Source organism: Anabas testudineus, chromosome 5 (assembly GCF_900324465.2).
Source record: "Anabas testudineus chromosome 5, fAnaTes1.2, whole genome shotgun sequence".
NCBI classification, from domain to species: Eukaryota; Metazoa; Chordata; class Actinopteri; order Anabantiformes; family Anabantidae; genus Anabas; species Anabas testudineus.
This window is the reverse complement of record NC_046614.1, coordinates 15,674,719-15,691,968: the sequence shown is the minus strand read 5'-3', so window position 1 is coordinate 15,691,968 and position 17,250 is coordinate 15,674,719. Positions and strand designations below refer to the sequence as shown.

General features: G+C 42.0%; 2 protein-coding genes across 4 annotated transcripts; one reads left to right on the top strand and one right to left on the bottom strand.

The window, feature by feature from the left end:
- Nucleotides 1–400: 400 nt before the first annotated feature.
- si:dkey-264d12.5 (coiled-coil domain-containing protein 30) lies at nt 401–12,891 on the bottom strand. 3 transcript variants are annotated; one of them, XM_026349045.1, is made up of 18 exons: nt 12,712–12,891; nt 11,628–11,804; nt 11,390–11,510; nt 10,567–10,778; nt 10,234–10,329; nt 9,304–9,469; nt 8,990–9,061; nt 8,023–8,138; nt 7,635–7,685; nt 7,351–7,443; nt 6,569–6,691; nt 2,924–3,022; nt 2,107–2,219; nt 1,849–1,990; nt 1,574–1,710; nt 1,336–1,453; nt 790–848; nt 401–696 (listed from the first exon to the last, which is right to left on the bottom strand). In XM_026349045.1, the coding sequence occupies exons 1-18, from the start codon at nt 12,748–12,750 to the stop codon at nt 438–440; spliced, it is 2,193 nt and encodes a 730-aa protein (XP_026204830.1). In that variant the 5' UTR covers nt 12,751–12,891; the 3' UTR covers nt 401–437. The 3 variants fall into 3 exon arrangements, with proteins under 3 accessions (XP_026204830.1, XP_026204831.1, XP_026204832.1); XM_026349046.1 differs by having other exon boundaries at nt 7,641–7,685; XM_026349047.1 differs by lacking the exons at nt 7,351–7,443; nt 7,635–7,685.
- A 1,187-nt stretch (nt 12,892–14,078) lies between these two features.
- si:dkey-264d12.4 (epithelial membrane protein 3) lies at nt 14,079–17,061 on the top strand. Its single transcript, XM_026346629.1, has 5 exons — nt 14,079–14,206; nt 14,884–15,068; nt 15,242–15,344; nt 15,451–15,591; nt 15,940–17,061. The coding sequence occupies exons 2-5, from the start codon at nt 14,991–14,993 to the stop codon at nt 16,113–16,115; spliced, it is 498 nt and encodes a 165-aa protein (XP_026202414.1). The 5' UTR covers nt 14,079–14,206; nt 14,884–14,990; the 3' UTR covers nt 16,116–17,061.
- The last annotated feature ends 189 nt before the right edge of the window (nt 17,062–17,250 follow it).

The following is a 17,250-nucleotide window of genomic DNA, read 5'->3' as shown; positions in this document are numbered from 1 at the left end:
GCATGTGTGGGATTCTTCTTAATTTGCTGGCTTATTATTATAGTTTGTAGTTTATAACTGCAAATTTGTTTGTTCATTTTGTTTACACATTTCAATTTCTCCATTGGCAATATTAAAATGTTATCCTAAAGGCATTTTATAATGATGTCTGAGATAATATAGCAGCAGTATCCCTGCCTTATCCACTGCTGATTAGCTGGATCGGGTGGGCTCAGCCAAACAATAGAATGTGCTGGAGAAAACTTTAAACTGCGGTTTAATCCAGTCCGATCTTGGCCAAAAAATGTATGCAACTTTGGACAGAAATAAATGTGGGACTTTGCAGATAACTGAAACTAAGCCACGATGTGTGTGTGGTGTCATCAAAGCAAAAAGGTGGTACAAGAAATACGTAGTGTGTTTTTTGTTACAGGCAGGCAGATAGTTTATTTAAAGTATCAAAGTTCTGTTGCAGATAGACACACTTCAGAAACACATACAGTACTTTCTGAGCTGCTAAGGGCAGCTGGAGAGGATGAGTGGTCTGAATGACTCTGAGTGGAGGTCAGGTTCAAGTAACCCATCTCTGCGGATCGAGACAGGCCTGAAGAGATACTGGAGTAGGGGGAAGAAATGATGCCTGCCTGCTTGGTGTGACCGCCCAGAGTACCATCCAACAAGGTCCGAATTTCACAAGGCTCAGGCATCATCACCACACTAGGGGCACAATCAAAGGTCACAGACATGTAACTGTGTTTAATTTATTAACAGGTGGATTTTGATCTATTAGTGAATTGTGATCAGACCTACCTTGAAGTGTCCAAAGTGTGAGATGGCATCTGTTGAGGATTATATATTTTCTTTAGTTCCTAATGAAACAAAAAATTAAAAACTTAATCAAATACCTATAACAAATAAAATCCTGAAGCAAACATTAGCATAGAGCAAATAACACAGTTAAGCCAAGCAGACCTGACGGTGAGAGTCTGAAAATAGGGCTGAGTCTGACATTCTCTGATGTACAGTATTAAAAAAACATGAATACTTTTAATCAAGGCAACGACGTGGCCTTTCCTCTAGTGTCAACCTCAGGCTTTACTTTACAGCACTGGTTTACATTTGGTTTACATTTATGATTTCTAGTGAAACGACTTGACTTTAAGTCGACTTTATCCATTCTTTTGTTTGTTGTTGTCTAAGACATTAAAAGATTATCAACATGGCTGCAGGCATTTAATCATGTCCCTGATTAGAAAGGATATAGACGCTTTGATAGCCAAACTACAACAACATAAACAGCAGCTCCGGGTAATAGCCTGCATTTAAAGATGAAGCAGGTTTAACTGTGCCTAGTACCTCAGCAAAGTGAAGCGACTGCATATTCTGCAGGGTTCGTTCCAGGACAGCTAGCTGATTGCACATGTGCAGTATTTTGTTTCCCAGTTTCTTGTTTTCCATCTCTAGAAAATCCACCCTTAAGATAAAAACAAGTATCCCTTCTTTGTCAGTAGATATAGGACTTATGTGTGAAAAGTGACTGATTCGCTCTATAAATAATATTTGCTATGTATATACTTTGAATACCATTTAGTACCTGCATTTGGACAAAGAAGCAGTTTGATTACTTTTACTCTTGTTGTGCTCCTCCTCATTTAGATGTTGTAACAGCCTCCTCCTTTCAAAAAGTAGTTTCTCATTTTCTTCAGTTATACTTGTGACAAGTTCTTTTTGCTAGAAAACAAAAAGATATTTTATCAGCTGCAGCTTCATTTGATGATCATGTAAAAGAGGCTACAGGGTTTAGTTTGAGTCAGTACAAGAAATAACAGTCTGTTGTTTTGTACAGGAATACTGCAGCTGCCGATTTACCTTTGCTAACGAATGGGAACACAAGGACAACTCTCTTTCTAGACTTTTTATCTTCTCGTCACGCCACATGGTTTCATCATCAAGCTTCTGTTTGGCTCGACAGAGTTTGGCCTTGTGTTTTTCCTTCATCTCATGGTATTTACTGTAATTACAAAATAAAAAAACTACAATTATATAAGAAATTCTGGCTAGTAAAATGATATTTTTACAGGGACAAAAGGAAGTTTTTCTGTTGCAAGCAACATCATGTGCTGTTACCTTCGCTCTGTGTCAAGGCATTTGAGGGTTTCACAGATTTCCTTCTTTAGTGCCTCGCATTCATCTTGTGTGGACAACAGAATCCCGACTGCTTCTTGATTATCACTACACTCCTGCAATTCAACATGTAAATCAGCAGTGACATAAATGGATGGTTTTCACTTTAAGTTACAGCTTTGTTGGTTTGTTGCTCGTGACCATAACATACATGATAACTCTTTCTGACCTACAGCACAGTGAATAGAACTGCTAAGAGATAATACAGTATCTCCCCGTTTCTCCTGCATCCAGCACAACGACTACAAGAATTGAATATTCCTTTAAAGTCTAATAGACCCCAGACCATGACATTTGCCACTGTCACAAAATTTTAAAAAAGTTATTTATTTTATCTGTCATAATGTTTTGGCTCATCTGTGTATAAGAAATAACTTAATGTTGTGTAATTTCCTTGTACATCTGTGTCTGTTGCTCTTAGTCTGTTGAGTCTTCCAACTCTTTTTGCAATATTGTGAATTTGCCTCTTTTTGTGTACACAGCCTTAAACACACAAAAACTTCCAATGTCATATTACCGCAAAACTGACAGTTCACATTGTCAGTTTTTGCTGGAACTGAAAAATATGGGGGTAAAATATTCTACTTTAGATTTTGAAGATTATTTTCTTTGGGACAGATTGTAGGTATAAAGTTGTCCAGGTCTTTGTGGGAATTAACCGGTGCTGCTTTAGGGAAGGTATCTAAAATTATAAGAAGTTTTGATATTACGTATTTTCCTGAAACCTCTTCATAATCTGTTAACATACTGATTCACTCACCTCTGTCTCCCTCTCCAAAAGGCATCTAGTTTGGGCATGGAGCTTATTTTGTAAATCTCTGCATATCTGTTGGCTTTGATTCAGTTCAGTTTCCCGAGACTAGAAAAACAGCAAAAACAACAATCAGAAGATGTGATCACTAGAACCTAAGTTTTTGAGTTATTGTGTTCAATGAACAAAATGAATTGCCACCTTGTTACTACTGTTAACAGAAAATGATTTTCTGTCCCTCCCTGAACTGCCACCTTACTGTGGTGGAGGGGTTTGCGTGCCCGAATGACCCTAGGAGCTATGTTGCCGGGGGCTTAAGCCCCTGGTAGGGTCTCCCAAGGCAAACAGGTCCTAGGCGACAGGCCAGACTAAGAGCAGTTCATAAACCCCTTATGACGAGTGAAAGATCAAGGTCGGATACGTCGCCCGGATTGGCGTCACCGGGGCCCCACCCTGGAGCCAGGCCTGGGGTTGGGGCACGTAGACGAGCGCCTGGTGGCTGGGATCTCTCCCACGGGACCCGGCCGGGCGCAGCCCGAAGGAGCGACGTGGGACCGCCTTCCCGTAGGCCCACCACCCGCAGGAAGGCGCATAAGGGGTCGGTGCAGTGTGGATTGGGTGGCAGCCGTGTGGAGGTGCCTCGACAACCCAATCCCTGGACAAAGAATCTGGCAATTGGGACATGGAATGTCACCTCACTGGGTGGAAAGGAGCCTGAACTTGTGCTGGAGGTTGAGCGGTACCGGCTAGAGATAGTCGGGCTCACTTCCACACACAGTCTGGGCTCTGGAACACAACTCCTTGAGAGAGGTTGGACTCTCTTCTACTCTGGAGTTGCCCATGGTGAGAGGCGGCGGGCAGGGGTGGGCTTGCTTATAGCCCCCCAGCTCAGCTGCCATGTGTTGGAGTTTTCCCCGGTGGACGAGAGAGTTGTTTCCCTGCGCCTTCGGGTAGGGGATAGGTCTCTCACCGTTGTTTGTGCCTACGGGCCAAATAGCGGTGTAGAGTACCCAGCTTTCATAGGGTCTCTGGAAGGGGTACTGGAAGGTGCTCCGACTGGGGACTCTGTCGTCCTACTGGGGGATTTCAACGCCCACGTGGGCAATGACAGTGATACCTGGAGGGGCGTGATTGGGAGGAACGGCCTCCCGGATCTGAACCCGAGTGGTGTTTTGTTATTGGACTTCTGTGCTAGTCACAGCTTGTCCATAACGAACACCATGTTCAAGCATAAGGGTGTCCATCAGTGCACGTGGCACCAGGACACCCTAGGTCGGAGGTCTATGATCGACTTTGTGGTTGTGTCATCTGACCTCCGACCATATGTCTTGGACACTCAGGTGAAGAGAGGGGCTGAGCTGTCAACTGATCACCACCTGGTGGTAAGTTGGATCCGATGGCGGAGGAGGGAGCGGGATAGACCTGGCAGACCCAAACGTATTGTGAGGGTCTGTTGGGAACGTCTCGTGGAACCCTCTGTCAGAGAGGTCTTCAACTCCCACCTCCGGGAGAGCTACAATCAGGTCCCGAGGGAGTCTGGAGACATTGAGTCCGAGTGGACCATGTTTTCCACCTCCATTGTCAATGCGGCTGTTCGGAGCTGTGGCCGTAGGGTCTCTGGTGCCTGTCGTGGCGGCAATCCCCGAACCCGGTGGTGGACACCGGAAGTAAGGGAAGCCGTCAAGCTGAAAAAGGAGTCTTATCAGGCCTGGTTGGCCTGTGGGACTCCTGATGCAGCTGATGGGTATCGGCAGGCCAAACGTGCCGCAGCCCGCGCGGTCGCAGAGGCAAAAACTCGGACCTGGGAAAAGTTCGGCGAGGCCATGGAGGAGGACTATCGGTCTGCCTCAAGGAAATTCTGGCAAACCGTCCGGCGCCTCAGAAGGGGAAAGCAGTTTCCCGCCAACACTGTTTACAGTGGAGGTGGGGAGTTGCTGACTTCGACTGGGGACGTTGTAGGACGGTGGAAGGAATACTTTGAGGATCTCCTCAACCCCGTCGTCACGCCTTCTGTTGAGGAAGCAGAGGCTGGGGACTCGGAGGTTGATTCGTACATTTCCCTGGTCGAAGTCACCGAGGTAGTCAGTAAGCTCCTCGGTGGCAAGGCACCAGGGGTGGATGAAATTCGCCCCGAGTACCTTAAGTCTCTGGATGTTGTAGGGCTGTCTTGGCTGACACGCCTTTGCAGCATCGCGTGGAGATCGGGGACAGTACCTCTGGACTGGCAGACCGGGGTGGTGGTTCCTTTTTTTAAAAAGGGGGACCGGAGGGTGTGTTCCAACTATAGGGGGATCACACTCCTCAGCCTCCCTGGGAAAGTCTATTCCAGAGTGCTGGAGAGGAGAGTTAGGCCGCTAGTCGAACCTCGGATCCAGGAGGAACAATGCGGTTTTCGTCCTGGCCGTGGAACACTGGACCAGCTCCATACTCTTGCTAGGGTGCTCGAGGGTTCATGGGAGTTCGCCCATCCAGTCTACATGTGTTTTGTAGACTTGGAGAAGGCGTTTGACCGTGTCCCTCGTGGCATCCTGTGGGGGGTACTCCGGGAATACGGGATTTGGGACCCTTTGTTAAGGGCCATTCGGTCCTTGTATGACCGGAGTAGGAGCTTGGTTCGCATTGCCGGTAGTAAGTCAGACTTGTTCCTGGTGCATGTTGGACTCCGACAGGGCTGCCCTTTGTCACCGATCCTGTTCATTACTTTTATGGACAGGATTTCTAGGCGCAGCCAGGGGTCGGAGGGAATCCGGTTTGGGAATCACAGGATTTCATCTCTGCTTTTTGCAGATGATGTTGTCCTGTTGGCTTCATCAGACCGGGACCTCCAGCAGGCACTGGGGCGGTTTGCAGCCGAGTGTGAAGGGGCTGGGATGAGAATCAGCACCTCCAAGTCCGAGGCCATGGTTCTCAACCGGAAAAAGGTGGCTTGCACCCTCCAGGTTGGGGGGGAGATCCTCCCTCAAGTGGAGGAGTTTAAGTATCTTGGGGTCTTGTTCACGAGTGAGGGAAATAGGGAGCGTGAGATTGACAGACGGATTGGTGCATCGGCAGCAGTAATGCGGTCGGTGTACCGGTCCGTCGTGGTGAAAAAGGAGCTGAGCCGAAAGGCAAAGCTCTCGATTTACCGGTCAGTCTACGTTCCTACCCTCACCTATGGTCATGAGCTTTGGGTCATGACCGAAAGGACAAGGTCGCGGATACAAGCGGCCGAAATGAGTTTCCTCCGCAGAGTGGCTGGGCGCACCCTTAGAGATAGGGTGAGGAGCTCAGTCACCCGGGAGGAGCTCGGAGTAGAGCCGCTGCTCCTCTGCATCGAGAGGGGCCAGTTGAGGTGGCTTGGGCATCTGTTTCGGATGCCCCCGGGACGCCTCGTAGGGGAGGTTTTCCGGTCCTGTCCCACCGGGAGGAGGCCCCGGGGAAGACCCAGGACACGGTGGAGGGACTATGTCTCTCGGCTGGCCTGGGAACGCCTCGGTGTCCCCCCGGAAGAGCTGGAGGAGGTGTCTAGGGAGAGGGAAGTCTGGGCATCTCTGCTAAAGCTGCTCCCCCCGCGACCCGGCCCCGGATAAGCGGAAGAAAATGGATGGATGGATGGATGATTTTCTTTTGACACTTTCTCATGTTATGCTATATATTATGAGCAGTAGGACTTACCTTTGCTAACTCATTGGCTTGGTTTGCCTGAATCTGAACACTCTGAAGCTGCTGCTCAGTTTGCTGCTGCTGTTCCTGCAGAGCTGACTCCAGCCGCTCCACCTCCCTCTGCAGACTTATAACCTAAAACACATTACATGGATCAATATAGTTACCAGATGTCTATCACAGCACAGTCCATATTAGTATTGAACTGTTTTATTTTTTTCACTTCATAACATTTACAGGCTTTCAGCATGTTATTATTTTAGAAAAGAAGCACCAAACACATAGCAGGTTCTTCTCATTAACTTACTTCATGACCCCTCTCAGGATGCTCCCAGTAGAAGACCCAAGAGCTCACCCTTTGTGAAAGTTACACACATGCCTTTATAAGAAATCTCTTTGGACACTGCAGCTGATGGAATTAGCACCGCAGTTTCATACTGGGAAAATTTGATATTATTATTTGATATATTTGATATATATGGTAATATCACCACCAAGTATTTTCTTTTCACTTTTTTCTCTTTTTCCTCTTCCCTTTCATCTTTTTCCATTATCTCATTTAGCTTTGTTGTGTTGGACAACATCACTACATTACTGTGCTGGCAGTGGTCACACCTGTAGACTAAGAAAACTGTGCCATCATTAGAAACTCATGTTGCCTCAGAGTTCAAGCTATTTTATTTTATTTGAAGGTAATGAGAAGACCCCCAGTGATTCAATCTGCACAATGTCTGATACCCTTTTCATGAAAACCTGCACTAGTTGGGTAATGAATTCCTATTTTCAGCACTCACGCTTTCTTTGTTTTCCAAAAGGCTTTGAGTACTGAGTTTCTCTGTTAAATTTCTGCAGGTTGTGTGGCTCTGTACCAACTCTGCTGCTTCGGACTAAAACAAGAAACAAGACGACACTCATTTAGTAAAAAAAAGCAGAGCCTGTTTGTCAATCTATATTCTGTCTTTAACTTTGAAATAGCATATCTGTTAAAAAATATATGCAAATTTAGTGAACTGTTGTCCAACTATAAACATAAATGAGGGATAGGTGTAGTGTGACAAACTGTAGCCAGCTCCCTAACTTGAACCTGCACAGTCTGCAACCGTTCCACCTCCTTCTGCAGACATACAACCTGCGAAATAAAGAAAGTATGTAGATTTTATTTGGATAAAACAGTCATTTTAACCACCAATTTACAATGAGTAACTCTTAAATAATAAAGTTTTTAATATTGCTCAACAGTCTTAAATCATGTAGATTGAGAAGTCCTCCTCTGTCTTTGTTTTGCACGCGAGGGCAAAACTTAGGAATTTATTCACACCTTCATAGAATTTCAAATGTTGAACTTCCTTACTAAAAACATTAACTGTATGATGGTGGTGTAACTCGATTCTCATTACTGCAAAAATATGAACTAAAACATAAAATAATCCTTAATGTTGTTTTATCTGGCCATCATTGTATCTTACCAGCTGCTGTGAAGATATTTTCTCAGCATCCAGGGAGCGTACCCTGTTTCTCAAGGCTCTGATCTCAAGGTCCAGGCGATCATTCATCTCTTTGGCCTTTCTCAGTTCCACCATTTCTTTTGAAATAAAATTTAAATAATTTTCTCACTAGATTATCAAAAACTCATTGTTAAGAATTTCATGACTATCAGGCATACTTGTCAGTGAAATTATTACCAACTTTATTTAATGCAGTTTTCTTTTTTTAAGTGCAAGTTTGTTTATGTGTTTGTTTGTTTGTGATCAATCCTACCTCTCATCTACCCTCCTAACTCTCATCTCATGTTCCCTCACCTATAGAACAGTATACAAAATATGTTTGGAAACGTGTATACACAGTATACACAAAATAAATTACCAAGCTGTGTGGGGATTGTAATAAGTCCGGGGGGGAGGGGATGTCCCGTGTCACTGATCCTGTTTGTGGAGTTTATGTATCTTGTGTTTTGTTAATGAATGTGGAGACTGACAGGCAGATTGGTGCAGTGTGAAGAAGTAATGCAGGGATTGTACTGAAGCTTTGTGGTGAAGAAGGACCTGAACTGAAAGACAACGCTCTAAATTTACTAATTTATGTTCTAACCCTCACCTATTATAATGAGCCCCGGATAGTAACTGAAAGAATGAGATCATGCAGATGTCCAAAATTAGTTTCCTCCCTAGAGAGAGTGTATAGACGTTAGTCATCATGAGGGATCTTAAAGTAGAGCTGTTGCTCCTTTGTGTTAAAAGGAGCCAAATAAAGGGGAGAATAATGGGGAGAGGTACTTCTACCTTGCTGAACCTGCTGCACTGCAACCTGACCCCATATAAGCAGCAGATAATAGATGGAATGAATGGGTGGGATTGTTACACAGACGTTTTCTTCATTTCCATCTCATAATTCTTTGAAAGCAGCTTATAAAAAAACGCATTTAATAATACTCACCATACGTCTTCAGTTTTTCTACTTCCTGTCTGAGTTGCTCCACCTCCTGCTGTGCAGCCTGCATCTCAGGCTCTAATAACAAAATGTTACAATAAACCACAATAAGGTTCCTCTTCAACTTAAAGACAGTTTAAGGTCTGCTCTGTCTGAGCAAAATAACTTGTGTAGGTTAGTAATAGAGAATATTTAATAGTCAGTGAGTCAGTGGTGTCCACCTTGATTTGCTGATAAATATGAAACATGAAATGACAGCAGGCTACACATGTTCAGAATGACATAGCCCATTTCTAAAATAGCTGAATAATATCTCTCACCATAGGCCCTTTGGGTCAAGTGAGCAGACTCAAGCTCATCAGTCAAACGACGGATCTCACTGTGAGCCATTGCCAGCCGACGAGAGCCCTCCTCCAAATCCCGCTCCAGGTGGGAAAACTCCCTCTCCGCACTGCTTGCCTGACCAGTGAATTGCCTGGCCTCAGCCTAAAGACAGAGGCCCTTAACTTAACAAACGACCACAATTAGTGATTGCCATTCTCAGAAGGGAACCAGTATAACAAGGATGTTCGAAATACATGCAGGAACAGACAGGAGACCTTGACGTGCACAGGATCAAGATGCAGCATGTTGTAGTTTCTTGAATTTCTTCTGCCATGCAAAGCTCCCTAGCTTTTGCTGGTAACAAAGCTTAATAACACTGGAACAAAAAAGAAGTTGAAGTTAATGTGCATGAAGTTTAGAACAGAGTGCATGCAAAATGATCAAATGGTTACATGGTAACCTAGATTTTTTGAGCGGAGAGACTGTCCACCCTACATATTCATTATGTATGGGGAATGACCCCTGCAGTGGTGGTTTGTATGGCTTCTATGGTTAACCTTGAGTGAAATGTGCTTTAGAGTAGCCTGGAGAAGGAGAGATAGTATTTCCACTCAGAGAACCTGGGTTATTATGTCGAGACCATAGATTGTATATAAATCTATGGTCGAGACCATCTCTCCACTCTACATTTGCCATATGTACAGGAACTCTGTAAAGTACACCATGAGAAAACCAAACAGACAACACTGCCCCTGTAGAGCGGAGAGAAAGTCTTGACATGACAGAACCTCATATTCATATGTGCACCTCAGGATACATAAACTAAAGTCAGTGTCAGTTACAAGTAATGTAAGTGCAGTGTTTAGTATTTGTTAGTATTTAATTGGATTTTGTTAGATTGCTTTAGATACCGTAAAAGAACATACTGGAATAAAAGTACATTTGCTCTGTGATGCCTTGTGGAGTCCAAAGAGTCTTTTCCATGGACTTTGGCCATGATGTGGTGCCTCCCTGTGGGGAGACTGTGGAATAACATTATGTCAAAGAAGGGTATTATAAGCTCATCACAGAGAAAACAACAAAACTGGAATAAAACACAAAATAATAAAATACTAAAAGAAAAAATTTATCAAAAACCTTCCACTGCTTAATTATACAATTAATGCCTTTGCACACTGATCAAAACCCTTGTCTCTCATTTCTAAATCATATTTTCCATCTCTTATAACTAAATTACAAACTGATGTTCTTCCTCTAACCTGGCATGTGTAACTGTTTGGTGCTTTTCTTTCTGTCCCCTGTGAGCTGGTTGTGTTTCCATCACACGTCAGCTTGTCTGGAACCTCACTCATTTCAAGGAGGGAGGCCCTCTCCACCAGCAAGTATGCCACCTGCTCACTGGAGCTGCTGTGAATCAATTCTGTGAGACCTTGCTGGTACAGCATTTTAGCCACCTCGCTTACCTGTGCATCTATTACAACAAAGAAGGGAGAGGAAGAGAAGAATTTGTAATACCAGTGTTTCCCACATGTAGACATTACTTTGGCCACCCATTTTTTAATTTGCCCAAAAGAACGACGCCATCCACGATCCATTAACTAGAGGACTCTACTGCGTCTGTAGGTTACTTATTTGCTGCTTAAAATATCAAACAGGAGCCCTGATCAGTTGTTGCTCACTTATGTTAATTCCATGAATTGAACTGATGACAGAACAAAAGTGGTGTTAATGGTGTGTGTACATTCTGCAAGTTGGTGAGGAGAGAGGCTAATAGAAAACTGCTGTATGTAGCCAAAAATAATCAATAAAAAACCAATCGCCTTCTCTAGTAAAATCAGCGGCTGATCTTGCATCGGTTTCAGAATCTCACAGTTTGCGTTTCGTTAATTAAGACTTTTGGTTTAGAATATGGATATATTAGTTTATCATTTATTCATATTAGTAAGCTTCAGTATCCTATTATAATCTATGTAAACAGGATACAACAACATTTGAAACAGTGCAGACAAGATTGAGATGTTTGAATTTTGTCATTACTGACAACTGTTATTTGTAGGTGGTGTACAGGTTTACATTTCTAACCTTGAAGGGATATTAGGCGCTGCAGCTGTTCCTTGAGCTGATCATTTTCATCTTGTATTGCCTGAGCCACAACATCCTTTTGCTCTGTAAAAATACGGATCTGCTCCAAGGACTTACGTACCTAACATACAAACAGACAAAAAAAATGTCTTGGTCACTAAGAGACACAGGCTTTTACTTGTTCTTGCTCATCTTGACAATTTCTGATGTTATTGTTATTTGGGCAATGACAACTTGCCTCCGCCATTTCAGCCAAGTGTTGTGAGCGCAGAATTTCCAGGTCCCTTGTCACACAATTTAGACGGCTTCTTATGCGCTGGTGGGAACGCCATAGCAAACACAGCTGAGCCTCCTTGGGGGAGTCAGGAGCAAGTCCCTCCTGACTAAACCATGTGGCCATCTGCTCCAGCTCCTCCTACATGCAACATGGGAAAGTGATTACTGAAACCACAGTATTTCATGGTACTATGCCTTAACTGGCTCTTAATGCTTGCATTGTTGGAGAAAAATCCTGGGATCTTTCTGAAATGTCTTTGAGCTTTTTGCAATTTTACGTGTGAGAATCTCTTTATGACAGTAGGCAAATATTAAAATCCAGTGCTGCAACTACAACAGTTGCAGCACTGGTGATAGAGGCTGCAGAACGAAAACACTGCAACACATGGGGTCACAGTTATGAACTGATAACCAACCTTGTGGGTTTTGCTGACAGTGACAGATCATTTGTTTCTCATTTACACTGAATTATAAGGTATTTCTCTAGACTGTCGCTAAAGTTGTTTGCATATTTTGGAAAACAGCTGTTTCTCTCCGTGGAGACAGCTGGCATCGCCAATACCCTCCTGCAGAAATGCGCGTCCCCTTTGGTGGTCTAAAACTACTTGTATTCACATTAAACCACATCCATTATAAATAAAGACTCTGCGTCCACACTCGATGTTAGCCAACTTGATTTTTAACTAACGTTAATTATAGTTATAGTTATATAATTAAGTTATAGCAGGGTGAGTTTTATTTGGGAAATGCGGACTACCATTAAGCTACCTCTAAACATAACAACAAAGTGTAAAATACATATTTGAACAAACCAGTGATCCAGAAAATTATATATTTCCGTATATGAACCTGTTTAGTGATTAATTTCATTTAATCTCCAGCTTTAATGTTACGATTGTAAAGTTTACTAACTAGTTAAATGCCATGTGTTGCACATTAACGACGCTGCTGTCTTTAAACTGGGTTTTAGCTAACGGTGGCTAACGTAACACTAGCTGTCAAGTAAACTAACGTTAAACAAAGAAAAAGTACGATGTGTTTAGTACCTGTGACTGGGCCATTTGTGCTGCGTTGAAAAACAACATCCAACCGTGGTTTAAACTCTCATTTTGTTCTTCAGTTTTGCAGTTTGGGGAAATTAAAAGCTGACTTCGACGGTAACGTCAAACTTTACCTGGCACGGAGACAGAACGTAGCGTCCCGTTCAGCTTGTAACGGTGCGTACGTAACCGTACGTACGTGCGTCGTTTCTCCCAAATGTTATGATAACAGCGTTGAGTAACAACGACAGATTTAATACAACTCCCACGAAACGAGTGGTTTTAAGAAGCCAAAAGTCGAAATCAGTGATAAACAATAAAAACACTGATGAAAGCAGTGATTTAATGCTGAGGGAAGTTGGCACGGTGACGCTTGGCTGTCCGTGCGTCCTTGAACGAGTCTAACAGGACTTTTGACACTGTGAATAGTTCAATTCCAGCTGTTATCATGCGTAAAAAAGAGTTTTAAGGTAAGAATATTTCAGATATACTATGTGTCTTTGACCATTAATCGTATCTGATCTGCTGTAGGGGTATGTGTTGCTAATGGCTTTTAGCAAGACATCGTTGCTATAGATTACTGATAACTGTATATGCTGCTTACCTTACATTTAAAGTTAAAATTAAAGTTACTGCTGTTAGTTAATGAGGCAGTAAGAATGGGCAATTAAGTACTTTTTTACTTAAGTAAATTGTCTCATTTCTCTCTCAACCACTGATGATGTCATAACAACATAAATACATATATCTGTTAGTAAAATCAATATGACAATATTTGGATGAATTGGATATTTAATTTATAGGCTAGAAGTTTTATTTTTGCTGTTGCAGTTGATGTTATTAGTTGTGTTTTATTGTTTTTACTGTATTTATTGTCAATTAATTGGTGAAATAGAGATAAAATACTTTCTCTTGTAGGTATTTGTAGAAACAGTTTCTACACAAAGAAACAAAAGAAACCTTATGTTTCCTGCTCATTTATAATCAAATGTAGGAAGTAATCAGCCCACATTTCCTGTCTTTAAGCCCCTCACTTTGGCAGTACTTGGATAGTCTTCATGCTAAACTGCACTGAAGAATAACTGTGATTGTAATGATGCACAATTTGACCACTGCCAGGCCAAACATCCAGCTCTATTATATTTTATATTATTTTGCAATCACATTTTAATGGTGTGATCATTTTAAACTAACTCATATTAGTCCTATATTTCAATAGAGTTTTTATATCCTAAGTATAGCTTTCCAGAAAATGTGTTGTGTTTTTGAAAGTCCAGAGAAATGTTATTTTTAGTGTCGAGCTAGTACAGACCACAGATTTGAGGGGGAGGGCAGGGAAAGTTTGAGGAACCCATTTAGAGGAAATGGTTGTTGAGGACTCCTCCTTTATTCAACTCCACATTCCTCCTCTCAGTAATTTTCTCTGAGTTTTAAAGCTAAAACATCTGCAGAAAAAGAAAAGAGAACAGAAGGAGGACATCAGCAACTGAGAAAACTACAGGTAAAAACTTCCTCAAAAGATCTGGCTTACTATTAAAACTGAATAGATGTTTGGATTTTTTATTATTATCTGATACATAGAGCTTATGATGAAATGTCATCATGTGAGATGCAGTCACCGCCCAGAAACATTATTAAAAAAGCTTGTGTGTTCTTCCTCAGTTACAGCTTGCAATTTACAGGTCATCACTTTTTATTTCTGTCTGCATCAGGTATGTCAAAGTTTTATGTAGGTTATATGAGACGTGGTAGCACACAATCTAACACATGTCTCTCTGACTTGTCCTCAACCTAATTAGGAGAAGTTTGTACTGCAAGAATGCCACAATACGCTTCTTGTGTTTATTTGTATATCCACAACAATATGTCAGACCATAGGGTTTTGGACTATATGTGCTTGTTTACAAAGGTTACAGGGTGCTGATGTTTTGATGTAGTCCACAGAGACCGGACTGGCTCTGAAGATACAGTGAAATCCCCCCTTGTCTAACATGCCTGTGGCTTGATAAATGGGAAGAGATTGTTAGGACAGATGTGGAGATGCATGATTAAAGTGCTGAGAGTTTCCTTGAGAGGCAGACAGAGTGCTTACTGTTTCAATGCCTTGTCTTGAGATACGTGCTGGCCATTTTACTTGAAGAGGGTGGTCCTTAGCAGTGAAACTGTGTTTTTCTTTAGTTACAGAGCTTTTTGGTTCCATATGACACAACAATTATAGTCTACAGTCATTACTGCTCCCATAAAGACAGCATACAGAAAACAGCAGGGTTCATCTTCAAGCAGCCATGGTTTTCCTCCTTGTATCCCTGACTGTGCTACATCTGGTTGCCTTGGCCATGCTCTTCATCGCCACTCTGGAGAAGGTGAGATACACATTTAAACTAGTGCGTTAACTTATGTAGTCCCTGTTCTAACTGTAGATGTCACTGTGTATCTGTGCAAGATGTTAAGAAAATGTAAGCAAAAAAGATGCCCATCAGCATATTGTGCATTGTGTCATTATGAAAACTTCCTTACTTCCCTTCTATATTTGCAGTCCTGGTGGATATGGGCTGATACTGAAATCACAGATCTCTGGTATAACTGCTTCCATGATAATGCCACACAGACCTGGTTGTGTGCTGCTACCAATGAAAGTGGTAAATTATCATCATTACCATCATTTCTTATTGGATGTTACGCTGTAGGATAAAGTTTTAGTTGTGAATCACTGTCTTACATTCATTCTCTGACTTGTTGTCCCAGACTGGCTGCAATCTGTTCAGGCCCTCATGATCCTGTCTGTTGTCTTCTCTTCAATCTCCTTCCTGGTTTTTCTGGGCCAGCTCTTTACCATGTCCACAGGAGGACTCTTCTACTTCACAGGCTTCTGCCAGGCCTTTGCAGGTGTTTTGAAAGCTTATTTCTTAATCCACATAAAACAATGTAAATGAAAATGTGACAACATTTTAAATTTTCATCCATTAAAAAGTTATGTATTTTTTGTGACACTCTTAGAAATTAAATGCAAATTAAGTCATACTGTGTTGAGGTGCAGTTTGAAAAACAGATTGTTGTGTATGTTTATGCTATTTTCTACCATTTATCCATATTCTATAAATTATAATAATCCAAACTAATGTCTTTATCCCTCTTTTAAATTTTTTGAATACGACTGTAATCATTATCACTAATGTGAAGTTAAGTAGCATGTAAAAATAATTGATGGTGATAATTTGAGTGTTACTTTTGCAGGTTTCACAGATTTTGCAGCCTGCCTCATCTTCACCTTCCACAGAAAGGAGATCTTAAATGACTCCAGAGATTTGAGCAAAGGACGCTTTGGCTACTGTTTCATTCTGGCATGGCTGTGTGTCCCTCTTCTCCTGGTCAGCGGAGTCCTATATGTCCACCTGCGAAAGAAGCAGTGAGCCAGCAAGTAGGAAGGGCTACAGGGAAACTTCATATGAAGAATGCAGTGACTTTAATTACTTCCCGGTTAACAGTGCTCACACATGAGGAAATAACTGAGACTGAAAATAATCTCCTATAACCTAGCAACTACATAAAATTGCATTTTGTTACTGGCTCCAAATCAGTTCACCCAGCAGCTCCAAAACTGGCATCACTGGACACACGATGTTAGTATTTTTTTGTCTTCCATTATTTTAAATTTAGTATAAAAAGTGGTGAACACGCATTCTTGACGCATTCTTTCATTTCTCCTTTGCCTCTTCCTCGCTTGAATAACAGCAGCCATCTTTGCGCAAGCAGGCTATGCCAGCTTTTCAAACATATTAAATACAGAGGCAATCACAGCTACCGCAGTCACTACAGGCTTGATAAATCACATTGCAATAGTGTCGACAACACTAGTGTGCTCAATGTATATATATATTCTCTTTGTATTTTGTGCACTGTGCAAAACACCCTATTTTGCATACAGGCAAAAATGCAGAATCCACAGCATGCAATATTTTGTCCATTTGAAAGATGCACTCCCAGCAGATCAGTTTGTAACATTTAAATGTAGGTGATACCCAGTTTGCACGTATTTTTTGTACATATAAACCTCAGGCTGTCTGTTTGATTAAAGACATCCACCCTACTGTGCCACACGGTATGCAGGAACTTGCGTCATCATGCAGGCTTGTGAGACAAGTTGTTGTAAACACCATCACTCAACAACAGAGGAGAAACTAAACTCGGCTAAATCTTAGAGATAAAAAACTCATATTTACATGGTATATCAATGATTTTCACATGGAAACTATTTGTTAAACTCTGTATAAACTTGTGTCCCTAATTAACGTGATTATGGTGATTACGTGTTTTTGTATTTTGTACATTTTTGTGCCTATTAAAAATTATAATTCACTGATTATCATTTTATTAATATGTCAACTTTACTAAACGGCTTAAGGCCAGTTTTGTTTTGTTTTAAGTGCCTTATGTGTAGCATTGTGCAAATGCAATCCCCTGGCAAACACAGTGGTTGTGTGAGGGTGTGCCAACTGTCATTTAATCACTCGCCATATTGTGGCATTCATTGTTTACCTTATTAAA